The 21851-nt window shown below is 49.1% G+C and overlaps 1 protein-coding gene across 1 annotated transcript; it reads left to right on the top strand.

The window, feature by feature from the left end:
• Positions 1–1521: 1521 nt before the first annotated feature.
• ALLC (allantoicase) lies at positions 1522–21332 on the top strand. Its single transcript, XM_068974672.1, has 11 exons — positions 1522–1611; positions 7513–7568; positions 8988–9073; positions 10529–10654; positions 11693–11772; positions 12627–12759; positions 16498–16653; positions 17021–17094; positions 18503–18611; positions 20295–20419; positions 21126–21332. The coding sequence occupies exons 1-11, from the start codon at positions 1522–1524 to the stop codon at positions 21330–21332; spliced, it is 1242 nt and encodes a 413-aa protein (XP_068830773.1).
• The last annotated feature ends 519 nt before the right edge of the window (positions 21333–21851 follow it).

The following is a 21851-nucleotide window of genomic DNA, read 5'->3' as shown; positions in this document are numbered from 1 at the left end:
TCCTCACCTGCTGTTCAGCTGCTCAGTTGGGTCCGACTCTTTGCGATCCCATGGGCTGCAGCACACCAGGATTTCCTGTCCTTCAGCATCTCCCAGAGTTCACTCAAACCCATGTCCATGGAGTCGGGGATTCCATCCAGCCATCTCGTCCTCTGTCGCCCCCTTCTCCTCCTGCCCTCAGTCTTCCCCAGCATCAGGGTCTTGTCTAATGAGTTGGCTCACGAGTGTCCTCATGGAGCCTAGCACATCTAATCGGGAAAGAAGATAATAAAACCCACGAGCAGGCGAATCCCGCAGAGGTCTGCGTGCTGTGGAGAGAAAGACAGATGCAGCGGGGGTGTCGGCAGTGCTGGGGTGGGGGTGTGGGCGGAGATGCCACCGCACTGCGGGAGCCGTTTGCACCGAGGAAGTGACAGTCCCGCTGGGCCTTGAGCAGAGGGAGCGGGTGAGCTGCACAGGTGCCCAGGAAGAGCTTCCTGGCAGAGGGAACACACGTCGCCAAGCCCCAGAGGCAGGGCGCCCGGCGCGCCGTGGACGAGGAGGGTGCTCTGTCCTCTGTTTTCTGGGCCCGCCTCCACCAGGGTCTAGCGCCCAGCTGCTCGATATGTGTGTGTTCTTAATATATATATTTTATTGAAGTATAGTTGACAAAATGTTTCAGGTGCATAGCAAGGGGATTCAGTCATACATACACACATACATTTCAGATTGTTTTCCATTATTATAAGATATTGACTCGAGTTTCCTGTGCTCTAACCCTTTGTTGCTTGTATCTTTTTGTGATTAGAAATCTGTCATTCTAAGTCAGACACATGGAATCAAAACACGTTTTGTTTTATAAAGTGAGATTGTTTTCTAATGTCTCAAAGTAGCCTCTCTGTAAAGGCTATTTTCCAAATACTTTATTCAGGCTGACTTGTTTTGGGCCGCGCTGCGTCTTCTTTGCCGCTTGGGCTTCTCTCTAGCTGAGCCGGAGCGTCTCACTGCGGTGACTTCTGAGGATCCTGGCCGGTAGGGAGTGTGGTCTCCGTATTTGCGGCTCCTGGGTCCTAGAGCGCAGGCTCAGTAGTTTTGGCGCGCGGGCTTAGTTGCCCCGCGGCGTGTGGGGTCTTCCTGGACCAGGGACTGAACCTGTCTTTCCTGCATTTGCAGCGGATTATTTACCAGTGAGTCACCAGGGAAGCCCAGGATGTGTTTTTTCAAATGTCCCTCAAAACTATTCAAGGCAAACTGTTCTTTTCTACACTGAAGCACTTCTTCCTCCTTGAATAACGAAATTTTGCATTTTGTGGCTGCAGAATTTGTGTGTTTTCTTCTTAGATGGTTCACACAGGGGCTGTGCTCTAGTAACCTCCCACTGCAGTTTTGTGCAAAGTTGCTGGGGAGGGACTCTGAGCCAGTGGGTACCCTGTGTGTTGTCTGAATGGCTGAAGCCTTGGTTTGGGGGCTTGATGAGTGCCTTGCTCCCTGAGACTTGGCACCCAGAGGCTGACCCAGCCCACCTTTCTCCTTGCAGGAAGCATGGCTGACTCCCCCAGGGAAAGAAAAGTGGCCAGGCCTCCAGACTTCACGCAGCTGGTTGACTTGGCGTCTGAGTTTGTAGGAGGAAAGGTGAGCAGGGTGTCTCAGGGCGGGAACAAGTGTTGTACTTGATGCGCCCAGGCTGAGGCTCCAGCTGACCACTGCAGGGACCCGAACTGGAACAGCAGGAATCAAGAGGAAGGCTGGCCTCCCCAAGGAAGCCCGTTACTGCGAAAGTCTCCCAGGGAACTTTCCTTAAATTGGTGACAGTTATGACCGGGGCAGCACTGCCCGAGGCTGGGGGCACACATTTTGCCCCCGTGAGAAGAACTCCCCACCCCGTATTGTGCTTTCTTATGGGGCAGATGCGTGGTCCTCAGACTTCAGTATGAGAATCACGTGAGGACCTAACATGAGGCTCCAGGTAAGCTACAGGCCTACCCTCGAGAGCTTAGGCTCTGCCAGGAGACGTGCAGACCAGGGCTGGCATCAAGGCAGCACAGGGCGCTGTGGGGCCACATCTGCCACGCAGGGTGGGGAAGCAGGGGGAGGGCCATGCAGGGAAGCGATGCTCAAAGGAGCCCTCAGTCAGGGGAGGAGCCGGCAAGGCAGGGGGGTGATGGGGAGGGCCAGACAGAGGACGAGGGGAAGGGGGCTGGCGTGGGGTGTGAGCGCAGGAGCCTGGAGGGGCAGCGAGGCCCCCCGTGCCTGGAAGGTCTCTGCCCCGGAGGCGGCTTGCAGGTGAGCTCACCAAGCTGCGTCCTCGGGAGGCAGATGTCAACAGACAAAACTGTGCACAGCCTAAAAGCTGAGCACAATGCTTTATTCAGAGACAAAACAGGTCGTCAGCCCAGGACACGGCCTCTCACACGGCTCTACGGATGGCTCCGAAGAGGTGAGGGGGGAGCCAGGATATGTAGGGGGTTTTGCAACAAAGATCATGTAACCACAGCATCGAAAGATTCCTATTCATAAAAGAAAACCAGACATCTTTAGGTAAGGAATTTAGCCCTTTTCTGTGTACGGGCTTCCCAGGTGGCGCCTGTGGTTAAGAACCCGCCTGCCAATGCAAGAGACGTAAGAGACGTGGGTTCAATCCCTGGGTCGGGAAGGTCCCCTGGGGGAAAAAATGGCAACCCACTCCAGTATTCCTGCCTGGAGAATCCCATGGACAGAGGGGCCTTGTGGGCTGCAGTCCATGCGGTCACAAGAGTTGGAGACGACTGAGCAAATCTGGGCTCACTGACACCTTCCTTTTTTATTATTAAATTGATTTATTTTAATTGGAGGCTAATGACACCATCCTTTGATGTGCGCTTCACTCCCAATCCTATGCTTTCTGCTCACACAGAGATGGCCCCCACATTTGGCCAACCAGACAACCAGCAACTCCCAGTCAGCTAGGCCCTCCCTTGCCTTCTAGGTTCTGGCTGGGCTCAGAGGTCAGGACACTCCCAGACCACAGGGTCCCCAGGCCTCACGTCTGGTGGAGTGGCAAGCAGCCAGGCTGCACCTCACTCTCGAAGGTGTCCTGCTTTGGGAGTTCAGTGGTGAGGGCTCAGCGCTTTCATTGCCATGTCCAGGGTTCAATCCCTGCTTGACAGGGCAACTGAAAGCCCCCCGAGCCATGAGGTGTGGCCAAACAAACATTCTGCTTTGGTTAACAAACCACAGAGGCAAAGGAGAAGACTCAGCAAGATGGTAGGAGGCCAAAATCATGTTTAGAAGCAAACTCCTCTCCCGCCAGAGACGCTTGGAGGGCACAAACAAACCTTGTGTGCACCAGGACCCAGAGGCCCACAGAGACGGAGCCAGAACTGTGTGTGAGCGTCTTCTGTGGAGTACGGGTCAGCAGTGGGCTGCCATAGGGGCGGGGGCTCGGGGTGCAGCAGACCTGGGTATGGCATAAGCCCTCCTGGAACAGGTCGCCATTAACCCACCATAGAGCCGCCAGAACTTACACAGGACTGGGGAAACAGGCTCTCGGAGGGGCACAAACAAAACCTCATGCACACCAGGACCCGAAGAAAGCAGCAGTGGCTCCACAAGAGACTGACCCAGACTTGCCCATGTCCAGGAGCCTCCGGGGGAGGCGTGGGTTGGCAATGGCCTGCGGCAGGGTCGGGGGCACTGAGTGCGGCAGTGTGTGCTTGGGACCTTCTGAAGGAGGCCCCCATTATCTTCATCACCTCCACCATAGCTTGGTCTCAGGTCAAACAACAGGGAGGGACCACAGCCCGCCCATCACCAGAAAATCGGATTAAAGATTTACTGAGCATAGCCCCACCCATCAGAACAAGACCCAGTTTTCCCCTCAGTCAGTCTCTCCCATCAGGAAGCTTCCATAAGCCTCTCATCCTTCTCCATCAGAGGGCAGACAGAATGAAAACGACAATCACAGAAAACTAACCAATCTGATCACATGGAACTCAGCTTGTCTAACTCAATGAAACCATGAGCCATGCTGTGTCAGGCCACCCAAGATGGGCGGGTCATGGTGGAAGTTGTGACAAAACACGGTCCACTGGAGAAGGGAATGGCAAACCACTTCAGTATTCTTGCCTGAGAACTCCATGAAGAGCATGGAAAGGCACAAAGTTATAGGACACTGAGAGAGGAGCTCCCCAGGTCGGTAGGTGCCCAAGATGCTACTGGAGATCAGTGGAGAAATAACTCCAGAAAGAATGAAGAGATGGAGCCAAAGCCAAAACAACACCCAGCTGTGGATGTGACTGGTTACAGAAGTAAAGTCAGATGTAAGAAAAATATTTCATAGGAACCTGGAATGTCAGGTCCATGAATCAAGGCAAACTGGAAGTGGTCAAACAGGAGGTGGCAAGACTGAACATAGACATTCTAGGAATCAGTGAACTAAGATGGACTGGAATGGGTGAATTTAACTCAGATGACCATTATATCTACTACTGTGGGCAGGAATCCCTCAGAAGAAACGGAATAGCCATCACAGTCAACAAGAGTCCAAAATACTTGGATGCAATCTCAAAAACAACAGAATGATCTCTGTTCGTTTCCAAGGCAAACTATTTAATATCACGGTAATCCAAGTCTATGCCCCATCCAGTAATGCTGAAGAAGCTGAAGCTGAACGGTTCTATGAAGACCTACAAGACCTTCTAGAACTAACACCCAAAAAAGACATCTTTTTCATTATAGGGGACTGGAATGCAAAAGTAGGAAGTCAAGAGATACCTGGGGTAACAGGCAAGTTTGGCCTTGGAATGCGGCATGAAGCAAGTCAAAGGCTAACAGAGTTCTGCCAAGAGAACGCACTGGTCACAGCAAACACCCTCTTCCAACAACACAAGAGAAGACTCTACACATGGACATCACCAGATGGTCAACACCAAAATCAGATTGATTATATTCTTTGCAGGCAAAGATGGAGAAGTTCTATACAGTCAGCAGAAACAAGACGGGGAGCTGACTGTGGCTCAGATCATGAGCTCCTTATTGCCAAATTCAGACTTAAATTTAAGAAAGTAGGGAAAACCACTAGACCATTCAGGTATGACCTAAATCAAATCCCTTATGATTATACAGTGGAAGTGAGAAATAGATTTAAGGGCCTAGATCTGATAGATAGAGTGCCTGATGAACTATGCAATGAGGTTCGTGACATTGTACAGGAGACAGGGATCAAGACCATCCCCATGGGAAAGAAATGCAAAAAAGCAAAACGGCTGTCTGAGGAGGTCTTACAAATAGCTGAGAAAAGAAGAGAAGCGAAAAGCAAAGGAGAAAAGGAAAGATATAAGCATCTGAATGCAGAGTTCCAAAGAATAGCAAGGAGAGATAAGCAAGCCTTCCTCAGTGATCAATGCAAAGAAATAGAGGAAAACAACAGAATGGGAAAGACTAGAGATCTCTTCAACAAAATTAGAGATACCAAGGGAACATTTCATGCAAAGATGGGCTCGATAAAGGACAGAAATGGTATGAAACTAACAGAAGCAGAAGATATTAAGAGGTGGCAAGAATACACAGAAGAACTATACAAAAAAGATTTTCATGACCCAGATAACCATGATGGTGTGATCACTCACCTAGAACCAGACATCCTGGAATGTGAAGTCCAGTGGTTCTTAGAAAGCATCACTACGAACAAAGCTAGTGGAGGTGATGGAATTCCAGTTGAGCTATTTCAAATCCTGAAAGATGGTGCTGTGAAAGTGCTGCACTCAATATGCTAGCAAATTTGGAAAACTCAGCAGTGGCCAGAACTGGAAAAGGTCAGTTTTCATTTCAATTCCAAAGAAAGGCAATGCCAAAGAATGTTCAAACTACCACACAATTGCATTAATCTCACACACTAGCTAAGTAATGCTCAAAATTCTCCAACCCAGGCTTCAACAGTACATGAACCCAGAACTTCCAGATGTTCAAGCTAGATTTAGAAAAGGCAGAGGAACCAGAGATCAAATTGCCAACATCCAATGGATCATCAAAAAACCAAGAGAGTTCCAGATAAATGTCTACTTCTGCTTTATTGACTATGCCACAGCCTTCGACTGTGTACATCACAACAGACTGTGGAAAATTCTTCATGAGATGGGATTACCAAACCACCTGACCTGCCTCCTGAGAAATCTGTATGCAGGTCAAGAAGCAACAGTTAGAACTGGACATGGAACAACAGACTGGTTCCAAATTGGGAAGGGATACTTCAAGATTGGATAATGTCATCCTGCTTACTTAACTTATATGCAGAGGACATCATGTAAAATGCTGGGCTGGGTGAAGCACAAGCTGGAATCAAGATTACTGTGAAAAACATCAATAACCTCAGATATGCAGATGACACCACCCTTATGGCAGAAAGCGAAGAACTAAAGAGCCTCTTGATGAAAGTAAAATAGGAGAGTGAAAAAGTTGGCTTAAAACTCAACATTCAGAAAACGAAGATCATGGCATCTGGTCCCATCACTTTATGGCAAATAGATGGGGAAACAATGGAAACAGTGAGAGACTTTATTTTCTTTGGCTCCAAAATCTCTACAGACGGTGACTGCAGCCAAGAAAGTAAAAGACGCTTACTCCTTGGAAGGAAAGCTGTGACAACCTAGACAGCGTGTGAAGCAGCAGAGACACGACTTCGCCAACAAAGGTCCGTCTAGTCAAGGCCATGGTTTTTCCTGTGGTCACATATGGATGTGAGAGTTGGACTGTGAAGAAGGCTGAGTGCTGAAGAATTGATGCTTTTGAACTGTGGTGTTGGAGAAGACTCTCGAGAGTTCCTTGGACTGCAAGGAGATCCAACCAGTCCATTCTGAGGGAGATCAGCCCTGGATGTTCTTTGGAAGGACTGATGCTAAAGCTGAAACTCCCATACTTTGGCTGCCTCATGCGAAGAGTTGACTTATTGGAAAAGACTCTGAGGCTGGGGGAGATTGGGGGCAGGAGAAGAAGGAGACGACAGAGGATGTGATGGTTGGATGGCATCACTGACTCAACAGACATGAGTTTGAGAAAGCTCCAGGCGTTGGTGATGGACAGGGAGGCCTGGCGTGCTGCAGTCCATGGGGTCGCAAAGTGTCGGACACAACTGAGTGACTGAACTGGAGAAACCACAGACCAACCCCCAACAGGGTGTCCTAGGATGGGCTGGCTAAGCCGCAGGGGTGACCCTTGTGACAATTTTTTCCCCATTGCTCTGGGACAAGGGTCACAAGGCCCAGGGTCCTCCATTTTTTGAAAAAAATTTGGTTTCTTTTCTTTCTAAGAAGTTAGCACTTTTGTATCCAGATGGTAAAGGGGATTAAGAAGGAAAGGGTGAGAAGGCAAGATTAAGGGGGAGGCAGGCAATGAAATCTAAGCATTTAAAAAGCATTGTGTCTTAATTGCATATTGTTTCTCTCCCCCTCAGCAATTTCACATTTTCTTTTTACTGCATCTCATAATGTTTCACCAGGGAATGAAATAAAATGATTTTAAATTTATGGGTATTTTATCTTTACTTCTTTCTTTGTCTAGATTTTATTTGCAACAGATGACTTTTTTGCTCCTGCTGAAAATCTTCTAAAGACACTGTAAATTGGTCTCTGCTAAGTGCTGGGGTGGGGTGAGCCACGCAGTCCTGCTAATTAAAATCTCCCTGTGTGTTTAGGCTGGGAGTCACATGATGTGACCCAGTGAATTAGCGTATTAGAACAGTAGAAACGTGTGCAAATTAGCCTCCACTCCTGTTAAGACGGCAGAGACAGCTGTGGAGCCGACACAGGGTTCTGGGACCACCTTGCTCTATGGGGGAGTCGCTGATGTCCTCTGTATTTCTCTCTGCCCCACTTTGTGTTCATAACTTGTGATGGGAAGAAAAGTATTGCAGAGCTTGAATTTTTTGGAAAATGTTTTTCCTACTTGGTTCTAAAAATGTTGTTCAGTCACTCAGTTATGTCTTTTTTGTGACGCCGTGGACTGTAGCACCCCAGGCTTCCCTGTCCTTCACTATCTCCCAGAGTTTGCCCAAAGAGTCAGTGATGCCATCCAACCATCTCAGCCTCTATCAACTCCTTCTCCTCCTGACCTCAATTTTTGCCCAGCGTCAGGGTCTTTTCTAATGAGTTAGTTCTTTGCATCAGGGGGCCAAAGTATTGGAGCTTCAGCTTCAGCATCAGGCCTTCCAATGAATATTCAGGATTAACTGGTTGGATCTTCTTGCACCCCAAGGGACTCTCAAAGAGTCTTCTCCAACACCACAGTTCAAAAGCATCAATTCTTTGGCGCTCAGCCTTCTTTACGTCTAATTCTCACATCTGTACATGACTCTTGGGAAAACCATAGCTTTGAATATACAGACCTTTGTTGGCATATGTTTATTAAAAACAGAAAATACTGATAAATGTAGAGAAGAACAGGAACTCTGGGGAATCCCACCGCCTTGTCCCTGCAGTGGGACCAGCGAGAGTTTTTACGAGAGGGGTGATGGCCTTGGTGCCCGTAGAGCTGGCACCCAGCAGCGTGTGACTGCTGTGGGACGGGGGTCTCCCTTTCACTGGTGGGCCTGGAGCAGCTCAGAGCACGGGGGTGGGGGCAGGGGTGACTGTTCAGAGCGACCCACAGCATCGAGCCTACGCTTCCTGAGACTTGGCCGGCTTCTGGTTGCCCAGTCTTTTGGGGGTTGCTCTGGGAGTCCAGCTACCCTTCCTCGCTTTGCTCAACAGCCTTTCAGGAGGCGCCCAGGTTGCGGCTGCACCAGTGTTGGGGCCCCTGGAATGAGCCATGTGTGGTCTTACCTTTTGCTGCCAGTGGCAAGTTCCGTGGATGAAGGCCCACAGAGAAGCAGGACTTCTTTCTCGGAAGCCGATACGAAGATGCAGGCACTGTCCTCCGTCTCCCCTACAGGCCCTGTTCTCTGCACCACCCATCTGTCCCTTTGGGGCAGACGTTTATTTGCTGGGAGCCCAGGCTCTCGCGTGAAGGTTAATGATCCGCTCGTCTTTGCTTTAGAGGGACAACCCAAGTTTTAAAGAACACGAGTACACTGAGTTTGGGAAATGGATGGACGGATGGCAGACCAGAAGGAAAAGGATTCCAGGTGAGACGATGATGACGCTGTTCACTCACTCCTGTGACATTTGAGATCAGGGGCTGTTGGAAAGCAGTGCACATTGGGGGTCGATTTTAACACGGGCCCTTGGACTACTCGGTCACCTCAGATGTCCCTTCTGAATGGCAGGCTCTGCCCATTCAGGAGGGGTCGCAAGAGCCCTGGTCATTGGTGCAAGCAGGAGGGGGCAGGCGCTTGTGAGGAAAAGGAGACTCTGGAAAAGGAGGGCTGTGGGTGACGGAGACTGAGCTGGTGCGCACATCGGTCGGTGCGTGTGTAGCATCTGATGTCAGCACCCCTCTCTGAAATAGGTGTTCTGGTCCCATCTGATTGCCATGGAAACAGCCGCATTCACGCAGCTCAGGTCACGGCGATGGCAAGAGAAGCCGGGATCCGTCCTATCTCTTACGTCACCTTAAGAGGCCACGTTCGCTCACTGCTACTCATCAGTCAACATACACCCTTTAAATTTAAAGAAATGTCTGTAAAGGAAAACCAGCCAGCATTAGGGCAATCACTGACGTGCTTGCTACTGTCTCGAGTGTCACAGACGCAGCCGGCATTCCTAGCTTTCTGTATTTCTGTGGTGCTCCAGGCCTCATGGCTGTCCTCATGTGGTGCTTAGTTGCTGGGTCATGTCTGACTCTCTGGGACCCTGTGAACTGTAGCCCGCCAGGCTCCTCTGTCCATGAGATTCTCCAGGCAAGAATACCGGAGTGGACTGCTATGCCCTCCTCCCTGGTCTCCCGCATTGCAGGCAGATTCTTTACTGTCTGAGCCACCGGGGAACAATTCAGTCGCTCAGTCGTGTCCGACCCATAGTCTTGACTAGATGGACCTTTGTTGGTAAAGTATTAGGCCTTATTAGATTCTAATAAAACCGGACATTTTAAAGTTTCAGATCTGAATCTGACTACTGGAAACCAAGAATCACACAGCGTCATACTGGGAGTTCTTATACGTCGCCCAATGCAGGGTGGGGTAGTCCTGGCTGGGCCCCTGAAGGCAAAGCTTAGGCTGTTTCCAGGAGACCCTGCTCAGTACTAAGCCCCGGCCTAGCTGGGCTGGTGGTCCCTATACCAGAGTTACAGCTAAACTTTTTGGAAGCTGAGCTCATCCCTGATTTGCAGTTAAATGACGCTCAGAGACGCCCCTCTGCCAATGCTGCCACAGGAAGTGGCCAGCTTGGAGTCAGACATGTGGCCCCTCTGGACCCAGGGCTTACGCACGTTCTGGTCAGATTAGAAGTGAGGGTCCGTGTGGCGAGTGGTGGTCCCATGTGGCCACGTCATCAGAGCCCTTGCAGGCTCGGCCGAGAAAGAGCCCGCACCGTTTTTCTCGGAAGCGAGAAGTGCGTTTCCGGAGTTTCTCTTTGGCTGTCGCTGTGCTCAGGCGCTGCGGCGGGATTCAGCCCGCGGGGGTTCCTGTTGTTTACGTCCCCAGGTCACGACTGGTGTGTGGTCCAGCTGGGCATCCAGGGTGTTATCCGGGGCTTCGACGTGGACACGTCCTACTTCACGGGAGATCACGCCCCTCAAGTGTCGATCCAAGCAGCAAACTTCGAAGAAGGTGCCTGGGGGACCTTTGTGGGGAGCTTTGTGGGGGCCCCGATGGCTCACTTCCCACCCAGTCTCGTCCAGAGGCCCTCCTCGCTGCCAGAGGCTGACCACATTCCCCCTCAAGGGCTCCGTGATTTTTGAGGTTTAGCTTAACAGTGTTCTTCGGCTCAACTTAGATTTCGCTGTTCTCACACGCAGCACCCCCGGGAGGCGCAGTGTTTGGGGAGCAGGCTGCCTGGGCGGCCAGGGCGGTCTGGAGCCTGGTCGGGGCCAGCTGTGGGGCCGCCGCCGCCGCTCATTCTGCTGCCCCCCGGCCCCCCCGGGTCTGTGTAACCACGCGGCAGCTCTGGGCTTTCCAGGAAGGTTCCTTTCCGAATCCTGGAATGGAACTGGTGTCTTCCGAGGTTGGTCCCAGAGGTAGCTGTCTAGAAACATGTACCCTCAGGGGCATGTCTGTACATTACTTGGGAAACAGGAGTCATATCAGTTAGCGGCCTTATCCTGGAGGCACCCTGTGCCCAGCTTGTATTAGGCTCCAGGGGCGTGACAGTCTCCCCTCCAGAAAGACAATGGAGGGTCTGAAAAGTCATGTGATGGTGGGAGGCAACCTCCAGCAACAAAGAGAAAGATGCTTTCAGGAGGCGCACTGATCGTCCACACAGGCTCCTGCTGGTGAATCGCCCACGAATCAGTTCTGAGGATGCCACTGGGGGAAGCAGTGTTTGTGAATTGACGAACAATATTCCAGAACTTTTTCAATCCAGCAAAACCCGAGTCGTGTGATGAGTTTGTCTATCTGGCTAAACTTGGAGATGATATTTACCCTCTGATGAGCAGACAAACCACCAGATGTTCAGCACCCCTTTGGAAGTTACCCTACGTATTTTAAATATGGAGGAACTTTAACACGTGTATCTATTACATTGGTCTTTGACTTAAGAAGCGATATCTTTAGGCAAAATGAAAATGACCCCACAGCCCACTAAGAGAGTATGTATATTCTGATTTTGAATGGGAATGGTAACCCTCCTGGTCACTGTAACTTTAGATAAGCAGCCAGAAATCCCACAACGAGAAGTCAGGACAGGAGCCGCGGCCACCCCCGAGGAGTTAGAAGCCATTTCAGAGGTACGTCTCCCGGGGGAGCGGGGGCTTGTCACGGGCTGTTGGGAGCAGCTCTGCCTGCCTGCCGCCTGCACTCAGCCTGGCAGAGCTCACACGTTGTGCCTGCCCCGTGCGACCCTGCAGAGGGTTCTGGGTGGGTCTGTGCACCCCTGGCCCCAGGGCATGCGAGGTCCAGGGTGCTGCTTTCCACGGGGCAGTCTGCTCACAGAGACGCGGAATGATGGCCCGTGAGATAAACACAGAGTCAGTTCACGTACTTTTGATAGCAATTGGACAAAATAACGTTATGCCGGATGAATGTAATCCAATAAACAATTTGGTTTGTGTTTGGGGACATTCTTCTTTTTTGAAGTTTGTCTGCTGATCTTCATTGCGTTTTACAAAAGTGTGGATCCGTAACAGACTGGGGAAACACATAACGGCAGCAACAGGCGGGCCCTTCCAGGGAAGCGCTGATCTGGAGGAGAGCGCCGGGGGGGCTCAGGCCGACGTGTTTACCCCCAGGCCCACGGCAAGAGCCTAGGTTTTATTTAAACGTTCACATCACATTCCAGCTGCTGCCTTTTTATGAATCCTCAAAGTGAAGACATCCGGAGGCTCGTTTCTAACCCCCTGCCCATCCCCGGCCACCACCAACCAGTGGCTGTTATGACCGGGGTAAAACAGAAGCAGGCCTTTACTCTGTTTATTAAACCTGGGACTTGATGTTTATTAGTGCTTTTATTAAAGTGTTCCGTTAGGCATCCATCATTAGTTTTGTTCCAAAGCGGTTGCCCCGAAAGCCCCATGCAGGCATTAGGATGCGAGGATTTATTGCTCCCTAGAGCCATCACTAGTGTTTTTATATTTATTGCTAGCTGAAGTCGGACGACTGGAGTTGCTTGGTTCCCATGACAGAACTTACACCGGGAAATCCTGCTTCCAGCCACAACTACTTTCCGGTCACTTCCCAGCAGAGGTGGAGTCACATACGACTCAACATTTTCCCGGGTAAATACGACGGGCCGCCTCCAGTCCGGTGCTTTCTTCCTGGAGTGCTGGCGTGTTTCAAAACCACAAAGCAAAGTCACCCTCTCCTTCTCGGTCACTGATCTCTCTAGCATTTTAGGATTTTAATCTTCCCTTTGTGTGCACTAGGAAGTTCTCGTTTTAGCCCTGCCACCCGTAGGTAGTGAGGAAAAACTATCAAGTAAATTAGTACGTGATGGACCTAAGCTGTGTTAGGTTAGATATCGCCTAACAATGTCTATTTCACAGACATATTAGCAGTTGAAGTGCTGTGTACAAATAACCTTTATTTTGTTTTACTGAGCAGCTTTATTGCAAGGTAATAAGTGTACCGTGCATCTCACCCATGTGGAGTGTACACTTCCGTGCCTTATGGTACATATGAGTTTACAGTGTAAAGTTTATGTAAGTATATAGTATCGCTTCCCAGGTGGCTCCGGGGTAAAGGACCCGCCTGCAGTGCAGGAGATGCAGGTCCCATCCCTGGGTCGGGAAGGGCCCCTGAAGAAGGAAATGGCTACCCACTCCAGTATTCCTGCCTGGAAAATTCCACAGACAGAGGAGCCTGGCGGGCTACCGTCCATGGGGTTGCAAAGTCAGACGCGACTGAGCTTCAGCGTGAAATATATATGTGCACCCGTCACCACGGTCAACTTTAGAGCACGTTTATCACCTTGAAAAGGTACCTGATACCCTTTAGCTATCAGCATTCGTCTCCCCCAGCCCTAAGCAGCCACTAGTCCACTTTCTGTCTTGATCCATTGGACTGCTCCAGACCCTTCATATAGATGCTCTTTTGTGACTGGTTAGCCTGTTTCCAAGGCTCACCCGTGTTGTCGTGCGTCAGTGCTTCATTCCTCTGTGTGGCTAAATAATCTTCCATTGTATGGACAGACCTCATTGTCCGTGTGTCCGCTGACAGACATTTGGGCTATTTCCACCTATTGAAAGCTTATGAATAATGCTGGTATAAACACCCCTGTACAAATTTTTGTGCAAACATACGGTTTTCATTTGGGTGTACAACTAGGAGTTGAAACTGCGGAGTCATATAACTGTGTCTTTAATTTTATGAGAAATGATCAGACTTCTTTCCAAAATGGCAGCACCATGTGACAGCCCCGCCAGCGACGTATGAGGGGTCTGGTTCTTCCACATCCTCCCAACACTTGCCATTTTCTGAGTTTTTGATCACAGCCACCCTAGAGGAAATGAAGTGGTATCTCACTGCGGTTTTGATTTGCATTTCCCTCAGGACCAATTATTATTTTTAAAAGCTTTCTATTTTTTATATTGGAGTGGAGTTAACAGCGTCATGTTAGTTTCTGATTTTCTGATGTTCAGTTGCTCAGTCACTCATCCGTGCCCAACTCTTCTCGACCCCATGGACCGCAGCACGCCAGGCTTCCCTGTCCATCATCAACTCCCAGAGTTTACTCAAACTCATGTCCATTGAGTTGGTGATGCCATCCAACCATCTCATCCTCTGTCGTCCCCTTCTCCTCCTGCCCCCAATCCCTCCCAGCATCAGGGACTTTTTCAGTGAGTCGGCCCTTCCCATCAGGTGGCCAAAGTATTGAGTTTCAGCTTCAGCTTCAGTCCTTCCAATGAACATTCAGGGCTGATTTCCTTTAGGACGGGCTGGTTGGATCTCCTTGCTGTCCAGGGAACTCTCGAGAGCCTTCTCCAGCACCACGGTTTGAAAGCATCGGTTCTTTGGCTCTCAGCCTTCCTTATGGTCCAGCTCACATCTGTGCATGACACTGGAAAAGCTACATGTGTGTGCACGCCCAGTTGTGTTTGACTCTTTGTGACTCCATGGACTGTAGCCCGCCAGGCTCCTCTGTCCCTGGGATTCTCCAGGCAAGAACACTGGAGTGGGTTGCTATTTCCTCCCCCAGGGGATCTTCCCGAGCCAGGGATTGAACCCACATCCCTGTGTCTCCTGCACTGACAGGTGGATTCTTCACCACTAGCGCTACCTGGCAAGCCTCAGCTTTGACTTATGAACCTTCGTCAGTAAAGTGATGACTCTGCTTTTTAATACTCTGTCTAGGTTTGTTGTAGCTTTCCTTCCAAGGAGCAAGTAAGTGTTAGTTACTCAGTCATGACTCTTTGCAACTCCATGGACGGTAACCTGCCAGAATCTTCTGTTCGTGGAATTCTCCTGGCAAGATACTAGAGTGGGTTGCCATTCCCTTCTCTAGGGGATCTTCCTGACCCAGGGATCGAACCCGAGTCTCCTGCATTGCAGACAGACTCTTTGCCACCTGAGCCACCAGGGCTCCGGTCGCTGTCCGCGGTGATTTTGTAGCCCCCCAGATAAGGTCTGTCGCTGCTTCCACTTTTTCCCCTTCCGTTTGCCATGAAGCGATGGGACTAGATGCCATGATCTTACACAAGCCCCTTCGCCACGTCAAGGCTGTGATCCATGAAGGGGAATATTCCTTGAGAATTTGATTAAAAGTGAGGCTGGATATTATTTCTGTAAAGAAGAATCTTATTTTTTAATGTAAAATCAGTTTTAGATGAACAGACATTAACACTGTGTACCATGAAGGCAGTTTATAGTGTTCAGTGAACCAGTACAGTGTTGGGAATTGCTCTTGTTAGTGTATTTTCTTGGGTTTTATACCAACATTCCAGGAGATGGTGAAGGACAGGGAAGCCTGGTGTGCTGCAGTCCATGGGGTCACAGCGTTGGACATGACTGAGGGGCTGAACAACAGCAAATACCAACACAGCCTGGTTTCATTTACTGTAAACACCAAGACTCCCACTGTTCTACTGAAATTCTTTCAGATCACTCAATTTCACCAGATTTTTCATGTAAAAATATAGGGCTTGTTTCACTAGAATATTCTGATTAGTGATTTTGAGCTTCTGTATAAAAAATCCTGGGTTCCACCTTCTAGGACGTGATGCTCAAATAAAAAACATTCATTTTATTAGACTCACATAATGTGAGCGGATCTTGGTAGTTGTTATTTGCTCTGCAGACCTACTCTCAGCTGCTCTGGTTCTCAGCAGCTACTTGAATTTGTGAATGTTATCTTCAGTATTCTCAACCCCACTGCAAAGCAACGTGTGTAAAAATAAAAACCTAAGATCTTGTGTAAAGTTGGTATGGGATTTAGCAGTGTTGATTTCAGGCACCAAGTATTATATCTGTGGTGAATTTCCCAACTGATTTTTGGCCTTCCTAGAGTTAATAATTCACCAACAACACAAATATATGAGTATTTACTATGTGCCACACGGAAGCAAGCAAGACAAGTAGCCATTCTGGCCTTCAAAGATTTTTAGATTCTGCTTTGGGGAGGCTTATTATCAGGGACTTAAGAACAAGGTAATTCTGGCCTGTGATTAGTGCAATGGAGTAAATAAGTGTGTTGGGGGGTGGGGTTGATAACCTTAACCTGGGGAATCAGACTGTGGCTGAGCTATGGAGGTGGGGGCCAGGAAGGAGATGGCTCTAGAGAGGGAAAGAAGGCCTTCCTGGGGCCACGCAGCTAAGCTGAGACCTGAGAACAATGAGCAGTCTTCGGGCAGCAGGAAAGTTGTCTGAGGACGAGGGGGGTGGCGGGTGCAAAGGCCCTGGGGCTTTGGGCTTAGTGTATTTAAGAACCAGAGCAGGCAGATGTGTGGAGCTCTGTGTTTTAAGATCCACAAATGGCAACTGTTTCCAAGTAATAATAATAAGGCACTTTTCCTTTTCAGATGGTGGAATTGCACGTCTTAGGGTATATGGTACTGGACAAAAAGACTGGACTGCGGGTGACCCCAAAGAACCGTTAGACCTGGTGACCATCGCTTATGGGGGTGCCTGTGTAGGGTTCAGCAATGCACATTTTGGGCACCCAAACAATATCATAGGTGAGACGATGCTCGAGGAGCTTGGGACATGAGGGCATCACACTGAGCACCCCGGTATGGTATGAATTACTCAAGAGGAAGGGGCCATCTCAAGCCATATGGGTGGGTGAGATCCTTCATATAGGATCGAAAGCCTTTAAGACAGGAAGTAAATCAATAGCAATCTCCCTTCCTAATTTTGGCTTAGGCAGTTGCTTGGGTGTGAATTTGCTGACGCATTCACCTTAATGGAAACCACGGATGTTGCCCTGCTCCAGCGCACAGCGTCTGCACTGATCACGCCAGCGCATGTTTATTCTAAACATTCTCGAGTTTACAGTGAAACACGGTGGTCCTGTGACATCCCGTTAAACACTGTTTTTGGCAGGAGTCGGCACGGCGAAGTCGATGGCAGACGGCTGGGAAACAGCACGGAGGCTGGAGAGGCCCCCGATACTGGAGGTGAGAGGCGGAAACGCTGCGTCCCAACGCTTCCCAGAAAGTGAAGGTTGTTTCCTTCATTTGATGTCAGGGAGACTGATATTTCAGAAACCTCTTAGGCATTTTTGTAAATACTTGTTGCTTCTACATGTTTTCTAAATCTTCCACTGTTTCAATATAATATCAGAGCCAGACTACACATAAAGACCTCGAAGTCAAACTTGCTAATTAATGCTGGCTGTTCTAACACAGCATTGGAATTATCCCTTTTTTAATATAAAAAAGCTAGAGCATCTAAATTTAATAAAAACCCATGAGTAGATTTGTTGATCTGGAGAAAAAAAGCACCATTTCATCATCTTTGATTTTTGTGTATCCCTGGGTCAGTCCACTTCTGTGAGCGTGTGATGGCTCAGCTGTTTAATCTGACCAGTAACTAACTCAAGATAAGGAAGTAAAAAGGGAAAGAAAACAGCTTTCAGTGTGTAAATCATATTACAAACTTAATTGTAAACACCCCTTTCATGGGGTAGTTTTTGTATCACCCAATGCTTCCAAATATAAACAAACTCTCCTCACTAGAAACTTGTGTTTGGAGGCAGGTCACATATTGGTATAGATTTGGTCAAAGACATATCTGCTTTGAAAAGTGAAACCAACCACAGGAGCTATGGGTTGGGTTAGATAAATATCCTTTGGTGTACAGCATCCTATCTGAACTCATGTGCATGTATGCTAAGTCATATCCACCTTTTTGCGATCCTGTGGACTGTAGCCCGCCAGGTTCCTCTCTCCATGGGATTTCCCAGGCAAGCACACTGGAGGGGGTTGCCATGCTCTCCCCTCCAGGGGATCTTCCTGACCCAGGGGTTGAACTCGAGTGTCTTAAGTCTCCTGGATTGGCAGGAGGGTTCTTTACCGCCAGCGCCGCCTGAGTTTATAACTGACATACACGATCATATCAGAAATTCATCAGAATTTACCACGCGCCCAGTCAACCCCTGAGTCGGCATTAAGCGTTTACAGGATGACAGCAGAGAGACGCTTTATTACGCAAGAAGCAACTTACACCAGATCACAGGAAGGAAGTACTCTTTTATAGTGGAAAGTGAAACTCTTAGTCACTCAGTCATGTCTGACTCTTTGTGACCCCATAACTAGCCCACCAGGCCCCTCTGTCCACGGAATTATCCAGGCAAGAATACTGGAGGGGACTGCCATGCTCTCCTCCAGGGGATCTTCCCGACCCAGGGACCAAACCTCGGTCTCCTGCATTGCAGGCAGATTCTTTACCACCAGGAATGCCCTACTCTTTAGCAGTAAGAAATGACACGTGCGTGCCAACGTTGTTGCTTGCTGGTTTTCAGGATTGGTGTCTTGAATGACAGCAAGCTGACTTACGTTGTTTCTTCCTTTTTTTGAATTCCAGAATGATGAGAACGGTATTCTCCTGGTTCCAGGCTGTGAGTGGGCAGTTTTCCGATTGGCGCACCCTGGAGTAATAACTCAAATCGAAATCGATACAAAATATTTCAAAGGTAAACGTAATGCCACTAGGAAACCGCTTATAATTGGTGTGCTGGTCATAACGGCAGCAGGCTCCATGCCGCAACTAAGACCCGATGCAGCCAAATAAATAAATTAAAACTATGGAAAAGAATAAAGACAGCAGGCTCCAGCAGGGGAGGGACTCAGGGCAGCGGGCTATGGACCTGGCTTTCCGCTCCCAGCTGTGCAGCTTCAAGCGTGTTAACTCTTTGCACTCTGCTTCTCTCTACAAAGCATTAGATGTGCGCTCAACCACAGAAGTCGCGTGGTTCCATGAGGCACTCAGGCTCTTCACCGTGAAGGGCCCTGAACTCCACGTGGAAGAAGCCTAGGAAACACTTCCTGGCTAGGTCATCCAGAAGAAGGGGTAGGGGTGTCTTCTCAGGGCAGGGACCGCAGGCAGCTTGGTGACTGTCTCTTCTCTGGGCAGTGATCTACACACATTTTAAAAATCATGGCCTTCCTTTAGTAAAATAATATTTGGAAAAAGCACCCTTAATATTCCATATTTACCTTCTTATGAAACAGATACATGTTCCATTATATGAAGTTCAAAAGAGGCTACTGAACTTTTATAATCGTTAAGTTTTGCCAAGTACTCTGGTGGGTGTCTAATGACTCTTTGGCCATCTTTGAGTAAATACAACAATTTGTATTTATACACTGGATGCTTGATTTTTAAATGTCTTGTGAATTATTATGACCTCACTCAACTATTAACTCTTTCATCAAGGGTCAGTATATATTTAAGGTGAAGTTCATCCTCAGTGGGCAGATGTAAATGGTTTCAAGAGGTCTTGATAATTTAATCTCCTGTTGGGAAGACCATGGTTTAGATCTGACTAGTGGCCACTGTTTCCACTTCTCAACATGACTGACCCAGGGCGGCTCCTGAGGGTCAGGACAAATGTCAGTCCTGCTATTTCCTTGCCGTTTCTGGATGTTCACAAATCATCTCTAGTGGTATATTTAATCCATGGTTCTCTGTGTGGTAGTTTAAAGTCACTTGTTTATTTTTGCAAGGGACAGTTTAGCCAAAACTAGGGTGAAAGTGAAGTTGCTCAGTCATGTCCAACTCTTTGTGACCCCATGGACTGTAGCCTACCAGGCTCCTCCCTCCATGGGATTCTCCAGGCAAGAGCACTGGAATGGGTTGCCATTTGCTTCTCCAGGGGATCTTTCTGATCCAGGGATCGAACCTGGGTCTCCCGCATTCCAGGCAAACACTTTAACCTCTGAGCCACTAGGGCCGGGGGAATAAGCAGCAAATCCGTGTAGCCAGGGACCCCAAAGTGCAACATGGCATGGATGCACTGGTGTCTCTGTCAGCCAGGGATGGTGGTCATGGGGATCGGGAACAAGCCAGCATCCAGTTATAATATCAAACATGCAAGGCCTAATACATACATCCACACACACACACGTGTACACACACACATGCACATATATACACACGTGCACACATGCACACACACATATATACATGTGCACGTATATTAAAGAAACAGAAACAGTCATTGGGATGTCCTCTCACTGCGCCCCAGAAGCATGCAAACCTCACCCATGCTCATTCTTTGCTAGGTCTTTCGATCTGATTAAAAAGGTCAATATTCCATAAACCAAACTGCGCTGAGTGCAGAGTGGAGACCGTGGCCTTTGTCTTGTTCCAATAGGTAATTCTCCTGAGACCTGTAAGGTGGATGGCTGCATCCTGACGGCTCAGGAGGAGGAGGACGTGGTCAGGCAGAAGTGGGACCTTCTGGGCCATAAGTGGAAACCCCTGCTTCCGGTCACAAAGGTAGCGTGGTGGCCGATCCCTTGGGGTCACGCAGGCAGCCCTCCAGTGGGCTACTTCGGTCAAGGCCGGTTTCAAAGGGTTACAGTTCCACCCCAAAACTTTTGCTCAGTTTAACAGTGCAATGAATGAGATTTTTAAAACTGTCTCTGCCCCTTTATATAATAAAATGACGGGCTCTCTTGTCTCACGTCTTTGCATATCTAACTCTCAAATTTTCTTTTAGACCACCTTGTTCAAGTGTGCACACGTGGAGAAACGTTTCCGTGATGCACTGACTCTCTAGGCGGGGGGCTAGCGTACTCAGGGCCAGCAGCGTGTGGCCAGCCGTGGGATGGATGCTGGGGTGACCCAGAGCATTTCCCTGCATCACGCAGGAGGAACGTGGTCGTTCTCGGGTCGGAGATGGGAGCGAGCGCTGCTCCCCTTAGTGAAAGGTGACCACTCCCGCAGCCCCCCGTCTGCTTTCTTTTTCTCATCAGTTTGTCCGCTTACTTAACTATCAGAAAGAAACATCACGGGGACCTGAGTATTCATGCCGGTCTCCTTGGGGCATCCTGTCCCCGAAAGCAGATTGCTAGGGCAAGCCAAATTATTATCATGGAATAACTTTTCACCTTTTAAGGCCCAGAGTCCAAGCGGATGGGTGGCCTTGGGAGAGTCAGCCCCCTGGTCATTACAAGGACCTCTGCCTCCCCTCTCTTTACAGCTGAAGCCTGATGAGATGCACGTGCTGGACAGCCTGACCCCCGAACTGCAGGACGTCATCACCCATGCCAAGTTCACCATCACCCCCGATGGGGGCGTGAGTCGCCTCCGACTCAAGGGCTTCCCCAGCTCCATCTGCCTCCTGCGGCCCCGCGAGAAGCCCATGATGAGGTTCTCGGTGAAGGCGGGGTTCAGGGCGAACCTCTAACCCACATGAAACCTGTACAGTGACTCAGACTTTTCTTCTAAAGTATTTTCAACACCGGAAACTTAAGTTTCCAGCAATTAGTGTTTTGAAGGTCAATATAACTCCTGATGATTTAATAAAGTGGTCACTCTCACACACTGGTATCTGCATTCAGTGTCACTTAATGTCACTTAATGGAGTGCTTGGCAGTTGGATCCCTGGGTTGGGAGGACCCCCTGGAGGAGGGCTTGGCAACCCACTCTAGGATGCTTGCCTAGGGAACCCCATGGGCAGAGGAGCCTGGCGGACTCCAGTCCATGGGGCCACAGAGTCGGGTACCACTCACTCGTGGAACACTTGGTAGTTCAAAGCCTGGCTGTGGCTGTGAAAGAGCAGGATTTCTTCATTACTTTTTTAAACAGTTGTACAAGATACTGATATTTTTATCACATCAGTATTCTGAACCTTCGGAGGTACCTCAGCACTTTATACATAGTCTGCTGTCCTGAAAAGTTTGTTGAAGCCCATCAAAGCCACTGG

This window comes from Capricornis sumatraensis, chromosome 6 (genome assembly GCF_032405125.1).
Source record: "Capricornis sumatraensis isolate serow.1 chromosome 6, serow.2, whole genome shotgun sequence".
NCBI classification, from domain to species: domain Eukaryota; kingdom Metazoa; phylum Chordata; class Mammalia; order Artiodactyla; family Bovidae; genus Capricornis; species Capricornis sumatraensis.
This window is presented reverse-complemented; position numbering and strand designations above follow the sequence as displayed.

Bases quoted from the DNA above. Each gene is read 5' to 3' on its own strand.
- ALLC (XM_068974672.1), top strand. From the start codon at position 1,522: ATGGCTGACTCCCCCAGGGAAAGAAAAGTGGCCAGGCCTCCAGACTTC. The intron at 16,654-17,020 runs GTGAGACGATGC...TGTTTTTGGCAG, and splicing joins GCACCCAAACAATATCATAG to GAGTCGGCACGGCGAAGTCG. The intron at 18,612-20,294 runs GTAAACGTAATG...TTGTTCCAATAG, and splicing joins CGATACAAAATATTTCAAAG to GTAATTCTCCTGAGACCTGT.